This window comes from Astatotilapia calliptera, chromosome 3, assembly GCF_964374335.1.
Source record: "Astatotilapia calliptera chromosome 3, fAstCal68.1, whole genome shotgun sequence".
Taxonomy (NCBI): domain Eukaryota; kingdom Metazoa; phylum Chordata; class Actinopteri; order Cichliformes; family Cichlidae; genus Astatotilapia; species Astatotilapia calliptera.
In genome coordinates this window covers 18,998,557-19,009,493 of record NC_137424.1, presented here as the reverse complement: position 1 = coordinate 19,009,493, position 10,937 = coordinate 18,998,557, and the positions used below count along the sequence as shown (strand labels likewise).

The 10,937-nt window shown below is 46.1% G+C and overlaps 1 protein-coding gene across 1 annotated transcript; it reads right to left on the bottom strand.

The window, feature by feature from the left end:
* Nucleotides 1–5,608: 5,608 nt before the first annotated feature.
* Nucleotides 5,609–10,809, bottom strand: LOC145422998 (neuroligin-2-like). Its single transcript, XM_080295044.1, has 4 exons — nucleotides 10,771–10,809; nucleotides 8,905–9,075; nucleotides 6,743–7,056; nucleotides 5,609–6,437 (listed from the first exon to the last, which is right to left on the bottom strand). Exons 1-4 carry the CDS (start codon nucleotides 10,807–10,809, stop codon nucleotides 5,609–5,611), a joined length of 1,353 nt encoding a protein of 450 aa, XP_080151170.1.
* Between the last annotated feature and the right edge of the window lie 128 nt (nucleotides 10,810–10,937).

Here is a 10,937-nt window from a genome sequence, read left to right as displayed (position 1 = left end):
CAACATTAGGAAATTGCTGCGGTGCTTCAGTGCAAACATACTGTCATATAACACTTAAATAAAAATAAAAATAAGGATCAAAAGTGCTAAGTAGATAGATATATACATGAGTGCAGGTGGTGATCAGGGCCAAACATGGAATGATGCAGTGAACACAGCGTAGGGTCACGTGGTAGTGGTGGGAACAGTCATACGGTTATTGTTCATGTGTCCAACAGCAGAGGGGAAGAAACTGTTCTTATGGCGAGAGGTTCTGGTGCGAATGGACCGGAGCCTCCTGCCTGAGGGGAGCAGGTCAAACAGACTGTGTCCAGGGTGAGAAGGGTCAGCTGTGACTGAGCTGCACGCCCCAGTGTCCTGGAGGCGTACAGGTCCTGCAGAGATGGGAGTCTGCAGCCAATCACCTTCTCAGCAGAGCGCACAACATGCTGCAGTCTCTGTTTGTCCCTGATAGTGGCTCCAGCGTACCACACGGTGATGGAGGAGGTGAGGATGGACTCGATGATTGCAGTGTAGAACTGCATCATCGATCATATAATCCATTGTTTCAAATTAGACCTAAAACTCCCCCTTTTGACACATCTTCATGTGTCAAACAAAACCACAACTAGAAAATTAAAAGAAAAAGGTTCATCAGATCATTTCTCAGGAAACCTCAGCGATTCTCCTCTCGAGTATATTTGCTCCGGGCCTGCAAACCTGTGTTTAAATAATAAAATCAGTTTAATTATCATGTTCGATCTTTTCAGCTCCTGGCTCCACCCAGAGCCTGCATCCCCAGAACGACCTAGAAACAAAACCTGTATATTAGCATCAACTTCACATTTAAACTCAGTTCCCCCCCTGTCCTTCCCTCACTGTGATCCACTCTGTGCTATAAGAAACTAAACTTAAAACACAACAGTTATCAGTCATGTGCTTCATACAAAATGTGCGTATGTTTTAGTTTCACGTTGATCCTCTGAGTGTCATGGTACTTCTTTTAATTTGACTTTATCAAATCGAACCAAAATAGGTTTGCTGTCTTTACTTTGCTCGTTTCCCTCCAGCACCACCTCGTATCACCTGCCCTTTCCCTTGGACCAGTGTTTGTTGTTCCATAACTGGATTTGGAATGTGACAAGTCCACCAATCCCCTATATAACTCCTACATTTGGCTTTGGTTCTATTTTCCTTCTATAAAATGTCGTTGACTTCTACAGTGGCCTGCTTTGGTTAATGGTAACATCAGTAATATCAAACATTTTCTCCCCTTCAGCATTTGGCATTTTCCCAACAATATAATGTGACACCTGAAGGAAATTGCCTTCCCGGGTTTCCTCCGTGGCGTGAGCGATAAGCAGAGTTCTGTCCTTTCCTTATAAGATTCCTAATTATTTAAAGTAACACTCAGGTATGCCATTCAGCTGGGTTAGTTACGACGTCGGGAGCAGCTTGGGAGAACAAGGAAACACAGACTGCTTCAGGTTGTCTTCCCAAATCGACTCAAAGGTTTATTTGATACACAGCAGTTTATATAGAGGAAAAAAGGTTCGTGTGTCAGCTTTCCCAGTTCAAACCGGTACAGACTAAATAAGGAAACGTCTTCCTGCCTTCTGAGCAAAGTATCCCTTGTGTAGTTTATCAGTTCAGCTATAATTTATGATCATCCCAGCAAAATACACTCCTAGACATAAAATACAGAGTTCTTTCATTAGTGAATTCTGAAACGAACCACCTAGCCTTTAACGAGCCTTTTCCAGGAGATAAAGAAAAAGGGAGGATGGGAGTAAGGAAGTGGTCTCATCTCTGTGGTGTTTTTGACCTTCAGGTACCAGCTTGTGAGTCCTACACATTAATTCTTGGGTCACAGAGAAAGAGAAAAACAACTAGTAGATCGGCCTTATTGAGTAACAGTTTTCCTGTATAAAACAATATCCTGTAAATGCTTACCGTGGTATCAAAATATCATAACAACACCATCATCTAAACCCAGTCAATAAAACAACATTTTCTTAAAGCAAACATCAGCAACCCAAAATTAGCCGCCCAAGGGTGGAGTCTGCAGCTCCACTCTCATGTGAACCTTTCGGTCTCCCTCTCTCTCTCTTGTGCTCCTGCCAAAAGCAAAGCAAAGCATCCACCCTTTTCTTACCGGCGTCGTGAATTGTTTGTCAACATCTACTCATCCTAACGCTGGTCCAGTCTTTGTCACGGCTGCACAGCAGACAAGTGGAGCCTCACGCGCAAAGCATCAGAGTCTCCACCCTCATCAATATGAGCTCATTTATTTGTTCTTTCTTTTGTTTTTAGAAAAAGAGTTCTTTATGATCTTGGACTGGATTGACTCGCTGCAATCCTTTAGACAGGAACTGGCAGGTTCCCACAGGTGACCTTTTCCTCAGCCCATTGTAATCTGGAAAAGCTCACCTTATATTTGCTCTCACAACAATGTTTTACAGCGCTGTTAATTCAATCTTGCAGGCCTGCTTAGAACAAAGAAGGAGGAAAAGAGAGCTGATTATTAGCTCATCAGAGCACAAAACATCATCACCAAAGGGGGCGACACCTGACAGTTTTCTCTAAGTGCACTGTTACAGAAATAATGAGCCGCTCCTCGACATGTCCATGTTTAGTAAAACTCCCTCTATTGAAATAAGAAAACAAGCCAAAGCTAACTGACAGAATGAACCCATCACTAAAACAACAACCCCAAAAATCTTCATCACAGAAAAGTTTTGCTTACTAATCCAACAATATGTTGTGGGAATTAGAACTTTCCGGGTCATAAAGCTTTTGCCCGACTCTTGGCTTAACTAATACTGACATAGTCTGAAATCAGACTTAAAGTCACTCCCTCTGTTCATTTAGGATAAATGTATCTATATCTGATTTAGGCTAAGTGCCTTTTGTTTAGATGAACTGCTGGACTTCCAGACCAGCAGGTTTAGGGAAGTCTTTATGGGGTCACACTCTGACCCCCCCCCCACACACACACACACACACACACACACACACACACACACACACGCACGCACGCACGCACGCACACACACACACACGCACGCACGCACGCACGCACGCACGCACAGGCAAGGTACTCTTTGTTTGTATGTAGACGTCATATGTTAATGAACGTCATATGTATATTCATGTAACCTCAATAAAAGAGCAGTGTTACGGGGGAGCGGACGAGAGCAACTGGGGTGAAGCGAAGGAACGGCGTTTGTCCGGTTCTCTCCCGTGCACGGGAAACATGAAGAACTTTGCCTACTCGTGTCTTGCTTTGCTATGTAATTAAATTGTCCTTAACGTTCCAACGAATAGGTTTATGCTACAAACCTATCACTGAGGTTAACTACACAACCCCTCGCCACCTCCTTATACACAGGAGTGAGTACAAAAGGGTTCGTACGGACGCATCAGCCGGCCGTCCTTCTGCTCGACACTGTTAGCTGAAAGATGATCGGATCATCCTCTGTCCTGTATTTAAGGCTGAGAGTCTTTGTCCAGTCTCTTTTCCACAGCTACTGTCCACAGCACTGATCCACCTGCAGCACAGCCCCACTCAGTTGTTTTATGATTTACATTGTGCACGTTTCCCTTCCACTGAGCTTACAAAACCTCTGACAGGAGAAGTCAGGCATGTGTTTCCCCCACCTCCCCTTTTAGGCAGTAATAAAATAGAAAACAAACAATCAAACAGGCTAAAGCTAGAGCACAAGCAAAGACAGCACCGGTGACTAAGTTCTCCCATACTGGACGTACGCTACCACGTGGGCTCAAACAGCAGCACATCAGCTCAGTTTACATACTGTTGACATCTTCATCAGAGGATCAGCAGGGAGTGCTGCTGAGCTGCAGTGGTCTCCACCAGAGTGACGGAGCAGGAATCACAAACAGCACAAACCCACCGTGTTGTTTCCACCCTGTTCAGGAGATCTGAGCCCCCATCCCTTTTTTTCATGTTGCAGCTCTGCACTGCAGGCCCTGAACGCCTCCCGGTTACCCTCAGTGTGCTTAGAGTTTAATTTACAACCTACGAGCTCACAGATCATCTGCAGGCAGGTGAACGAACCCTTAATGTGAGGATAATAGCAGAGCTGAGCTGAGGTCAGAAATAGTCAGGAACGGTGTCGACACAGTGAAGTCAGCTGTTTGGGAATTTGTCTGATTATCAGTTTGGGGGGGGTCGGTGTTAAATAACAAAGGCGGTGTAGGATGGAGAGAGGAGGAGGGAGGGAGCAGTGATGATATGAAGTCAGAATACACATGTGGCAGACATAAGGGGGTCAGACAGGAGCAGCATCAGTCTCTGCTCTGTTTTGTTAATAACGTAGAAAAATAATTTTGTACAATCAAGCTACATCGACGGACGCTTTACCTCACGTACCCTAAAATGAAAAAGTAGTGACAGTAAGACGGAGGCTGCACATGACACCATGACTGAGTTCACAGCTGTTGCTTTGATTCTAACGTTTAAGACTTTTGGCATCGACTCCGTTTTAATAAATGAGTGCTGGGAGGCGTCGTTTGACTTCAGGAGCTCCTGCGATGCTCCTGCGATGCTCCTGCGATGCTCCTGCGATGCTCTTACTCTGCGGGAGAAAACCAAAAACCAAAAGTAGCAAACATGGAGCGATATGACTCGTTTAGATTTTGGGAAACGTGCATCGACAGGTACAGTGTCCTTTTCCCCGCGTCTTTAAAAATAATTCATGCATAGATCCCCCACTGAGAAAACCCTTTTATATACTTTCTCCTTTGTACACATTTTATATAGAACTATATATAATATCATTTCTCTATATCTATATTTTCAGAAAAATTCTTTCCACACAATAAAAAACAACAATTTAACAAATGCTTCAAACAAAACAACAAAAAGAGAGAAGATGGAAGAAAGAAAATCACGACTGAGGCCAGTTTGGCACTTTGTCATGAGAACATGACAGAACTCTGTTAGTTGACGGTAAATAGCGAAACTCTATTTTTCTTTCGTTTTTCTTCTCCCTCGATGAGAAATGAAACACAGCAGTACTTACTTGGCACCTAAAAATGCTGGTAGAATGAAAGATATCAGTGTTTTCATAGTTATATGTTTAGTGTACGCCTCCCGCCTCCAAACTGCTCAGCAGATCGGGAATTTTTAGAGAAGAGCAGGAGGGAGGCGTGTCAAATGAGAGGAAGAGAGCAGTAATAAAACACGGATGTAGAAAAGAGAAGCATAATGTGCACATAACACACAGGAGATGGAAAAAGAGATGACGCCAACGTAAAAAAGAGAAAACAGCGAGGAGCGAGAGAGCATTCGTCCCTTTGACAAATGTTGGAGGTCTTGAGCCTGGAAACAGCAGACCGTCTTTGAAAACAGTATCTTTGAAAGATCTGAGTCACCCACCCCAAACTGCTCATCTGCTGCTGGACACTTCAGTTGCACCTCCACATGCCACCAGTGGAGGGAGCTGCCAAGTTTCACAGCACATGACGCAGCAGGTGTAGTTGCTTTTGGAGAAAGAAGAGAATAAGAGGACAGAACGAAGGCCCACGTCTAGAGGCCTCCCTTCCAGAGCGGTAGCAGAGCCAGTGTTCCTGGTCCCTAGGTGGTGCTGTGTCGGGCCTGTCCCTACTATACCCTGGTGGTGGAGTGGGGGTGGGGCAGGGTGTTGTTGTGGCCGGTGGAGGGGAATGTGTTGAAGGCGTGAAGAGGCTGCATGCTGGTGATGGTGCTGGGGATTACGGTGATGGTGTATGGCGTCATCAGCGGCACGTTGTCGGGGGCGCGGCGCAGCGCCAGGGTGTAGTCGGGAGGGCAGGCGGGCCGCAGGATGTCGTGGGGTCGCAGGGGCTCCATGTCGTGGTGAGCGTCGTGCTCCCAGTCCTTCATCTGCAGGGACATAATCTCCTCCTCCTGGCTGTGAGCCAGGTCGTTGGCGGGGCCGCCCCGCTGAGGGGACAGCCGGTGCCCGCGCATCTCGTGCTGCTTGTCACGCTTGTAGTAAAGGGCGGCGAAGGCCAGGATGTTGAGGAAGAAGAGCGACGCTCCAACTGCAACTGTCACGCTCAGTTCGGTGGAGTAGTCGCGGGTGTGTCTGGGAAAGAGGTCCTGGGGCGGGCGCTCTGAGCCCTCGGGCTCAGGATCTGATGGGAAGGTAGGGTAAGGATGACGAGTGGTTCGAGGAACGTTGTTTCTGGGCCTCATGGTGCCGGGGTCACGGCCTGCGGGGGAGCGCGTTGTGGTGGGAAAGAGCACGTCGTGCAGGCTGTGAAGATGAGGGACTAATTCCAGCCAAAAGGCCACTTTGTTAGCTCTGTAGTTGTCTCTGACACGAGGTTTCAAACCGATGTGAAGGTACTGCTTGTCCTTCCAGTTGAACTTGGTCCAGATGACCTCCTCGAAGCGGTTGGGCTTGGTATGAATGAACTCGGTGTCCTGAGGGACGGGCAGGTTGGGGTCCCTGGTGGAGCATAAAGGTTAAACGTTTCAGTTCAAAGTTATATTCAGTCTCCATTATAAGTAACATGTGGCATCAATACACTGAATACAGACAGGAGGCCCATTCTCTGTGCAACCTTTAAACTATCTAAGACCAACCGGCTGCTCTGGGATCTGGATGCTTTTGGTGAACCAGTATGTTCAATTCTTCAAAGCCACACGGAAATTAAACTAGCAACCTAGATTCAAGTATTCAAGATGACTAGAAGGCTGTCAGTGAACATACAGTAACGTGTACAGTTTACACTACTGTGACATGAGGCCTACCCAGTCTTTGCGAAGTTAGTCCAGTAAGTCATGACCACAGCGCTCAGCATCACATCGTTCTTGGAGAAGTTGCACGGGAGCAGGTCCGTGGCACCGATCATCGGTACGCCGAACACGTAAGGTATCTCGTCTCCGTGCGCGGCGTCGGCCCACTCGGGCCGCGTCTCGGTTTGGCAGTGGTGGTAGAACGTGTAAAAGTAAACTGGGGACTGAAACTCAGCATGGAGTTTGGCAGTGGCCACAGCTGGTGCCACCCACTGGTGGTCCGTAAACAGGAAGTGAGTGAGAAATCTAGAGAGGAAAAAAAAGTCTTTCTGATAACAGAAGGAGTGACAGGCAGCAGAGAGGAAGCATGACTGCATTATCCAAACATGTCTGTACTGTGACTGTGGTCCGGCTGTGAGGGGTTCACAGGCCGATCTGTCAGAAACACCGACACTGAGATTGGGAGCCCACTACCTGGGGGATGATAGCATTACTGCCCACAGAGCCTCAAAGGTTAAGGCGCAGACACGCCGTGATGTGGATGAGTGGCTCTCTTTAGCACGCTTGTCTTGTTTGATGCACTTCATCCTGCAGCATCTGGACTCCCCAGGAACCTACGCCAGGATCCTGTTTGTGGACTTCAGCTCTGCCTTCAACACCATCCTTCCAGACCATCTCCGAGGCAAGCTTTCCCAGATGAATGTGCCTGATCCCATCTGCCGGTGGATCACTGACTTCCTGACGGACAGGAAGCAGCACGTGAGGCTGGGAAAGAATGTCTCGGACTCCCGGACCATCAGCACCGGCTCCCCTCAGGGCTGTGTTCTTTCTCCTCTGCTCTTCTCCCTGTACACCAACTGCTGCACCTCCACCCACCAGTCTGTCAAGCTAATCAAGTTCGCAGATGACACCACCGTCATTGGGCTCATCTCGGACGGGGACGAGTCTGCCTACAGGAGGGAGGTTGAACGTCTGGTGTCTTGGTGCAGCCACAACAACCTGGTGCTGAATGCCCAGAAGACAGTGGAGATTATTGTGGACTTCAGGAAGCACACAGCCCCACTCCCCCCCATCATCCTGACTGACACCCCCATCACCTCTGTGGACTCATTCCGCTTCCTGGGTACCACCATCACCCAGGACCTGAAGTGGGAGCCCACCATCACCTCCGTCATCAAGAAAGCCCAGCAGAGGATGTACTTCCTGAGGCAGCTGAAGAAACTCAACCTGCCAACACGGACGATGATGCAATTCTACACTGCAATCATCGAGTCCATCCTCACCTCCTCCATCACCGTGTGGTACGCTGGAGCCACTATCAGGGACAAACAGAGACTGCAGCGTGTTGTGCGCTCTGCTGAGAAGGTGATTGGCTGCAGACTCCCATCTCTGCAGGACCTGTACACCTCCAGGACACTGCGGCGTGCAGCCCGGATCTCAGCTGACCCTTCTCACCCTGGACACAGTCTGTTTGACCTGCTCCCCTCAGGCAGGAGGCTCCGGTCCATTCGCACCAGAACCTCTCGCCATAAGAACAGTTTCTTCCCCTCTGCTGTTGGACACATGAACAATAACCACATGATTGTCCCCGCCACTAACACATGACCCTACGCTGTGTCACTGCATCATTTCATGTTTGGCACTGATCACCACCTGCACTCATGTATATATCTTTCTACGTAGCACTCATAATTCTTATTCTCATGTATATATCTCATGTATATCTCATGCACATATCTTTCTTTCTTTCTACATAGCACTTTAATTCTTATTGTCTGCACTGAAGCACCGCAGCAATTTCCTAATGTTGTAAACCTCAACATCTGGCAATAAACCCATTCTGATTCTGATTCTGATTCTGATTCACTGGGCTCACATGTTACTGATTCCATTCTTTACTCGCATGTTTTAAACGCTTAAAGCACTTTCACAGGTTTTGATATTCTTTTGAAAATTCATATGAACTCAAGCTGTCAGAATTGTAATGTAAGCTTTGATAATTGTCCACATTTGTCATTTTGACGATTATCCGTTTATTTTAATGAATACAGCAAACAGAAAAAAACGAACAAATCAACAAACGCGGCTCCTAATGAGACAAAACCTGATGATGCTGCAAAATGCAGTTAAGTGAGAGGAGGCTGTAAAATGGAATAACTGAAAAAGTGGCAGTGTACAGAGGTGGCGTCCTCACCCTCTGGGTAGCCGTAGAGGTTGTCAACAAAGCTGGAGATGGTGTAGTCGAACGCCGCAGCTGAGATGCCGTCGTTGTCCTCACTGTCGTCCACAAACTTCAGCCCCTCTCCCTGGTTCACTCCTATCAAGATGTCATAGTTTAGGAGCTCCCCCTGGTGGAGCAAATAAGGAAGAACATGCTGAGTGCTGGAACAGAGCCTGTGTGCATCACAAGTCTACAACAGGAAGTGCAGCTGAAGCACAGCTTTGTGAATTGGCAGCATTTCATTTCCCAGTAAACAAAATAAAGATTAGCTGTTGCCATGAAATTCCTACTATAAACTGTAAATACTGCAATATATGCAGGGTTCATACACATTTTTAGGGTCAAATTCAAGCACTTTTTAAGCACATTCAAGGTCAATTTTCAAGCTTTTCCAGCACATTACCAAAAAAGAAGCATGTTTCACTTTGCATCACCTCAGTAAGACCTTGTAAAAATTTAAACAAATCATCTGAGGTCGATTTAAATGTCTTTTGTTCCCCTTTTCTTAAAAGAGCAGCACACAAAAATACAGAAAAAGGAAACGGTTGCCTTACATGCATATAGTGTACAAACTCAAAAACACATTCCTCTTAAAAATGCGCAAATGTGAACAAATCAACTTGTTAGAGATCTTCATCTCCACTGTAAATAAACAACAAGCCAGAAAACAAGAAAACTGCACCAAACACCACAAACACCAACAAATTAATGTCTTCTCATCAGACATTGAAGCTTCTTTCCTGTGTGACATAAAAAATAAGAGACAGATGTTTGTTTGTTTTTTTAACTAGTTAAGCACCCACGTTCAGTCATCCACCCATTCACGCACACATTCACACACTGGTGATGTAGCTACAGCCACCCTGGGGCGCCACCAGGCCCTCTGACCACCACCAGCAGGCAACGGGTGAAGTGTCTTGCCGGGTGAAGTGTCTTGCCCAAGGACACAACGACCGAGACTGTCCAAGCCGGGGCTCGATTACAAGGCGAACTCCTAACTCTTGAGCCACGATCGCCCAGTGGGGACATGGGGACATTTCAATTTCCAGCAGGAAGCTCCCCCTTTTTGTTAAACCCTTTAGATCAGGGGTCGGCAACCTGCGGCTCTTTAGTCCTTATAGTGCGGCTCCGCGTGGTTTGGGGAAATAAATTAGCTGAAGTGTATTTTATTTATGTTAGTTCTTTTTTTAACTTGTAGTTCTAAATTGGACGATTATTGTGATTTTGCAATATACAAATAAAATTATATTTTGTTATTTTTTCATTGCTCAAAATAAGCGTCACACTCGTGGAAGCCGGTGTACCCGGCGAAACGCCGTGCATTTATCGAGCCTTTCAACCCCAGATAGGCCAATTATGGCTCTTTGGCTCTTTGGGTCTTAAAGGTTGCTGACCCCTGCTTTAGATGAACAGAGTTTTTTAATTAAATACATAATCTTTAATAAATGTTCTCTTTTATAAAAAGTAGGATAATTAAAAAAACTTTTATTATACCTCTATTGAGTAGAAAAAAAACTCGTGTTTTCTGTCGTCTGTTATATAATATTAGGGATGTTTGTGACAATTAATTTCTTAATCGGCTGGACTAACCAATAGTCCACAACCAGGAAACACTGAAATTTTAAGTTAAGTTTGAAAACAGTTTAAAAAAAATACCCCATTCCAAAATGTCTTGTGACAATCTCATTGGCTTAGGGAGTGATGATGTCATAGATCTTAAGAATCTTAAGTCCTTTGATGTTTTTCCTTAAGTAGGGGTGAGAAACAGCAAGTTTTAGTTCGTTTCAGCAGCATCTGTGTTTGCAGCCTACAAAACGTTCACCACAAGCTCTTCAAAGTCATCGTATAGAAACTCCAACATGTTTCCAAGAAAAAAACAACCAATTTAAAAAGATTACGCCGCCTCTCCTTCCTGGCGTGGCCGGCCAATTTCCCCAAATGGCGTCTCATCCTTCCAAAGGGCGTTAGAGGAGAGTAGGAAGGAAAACT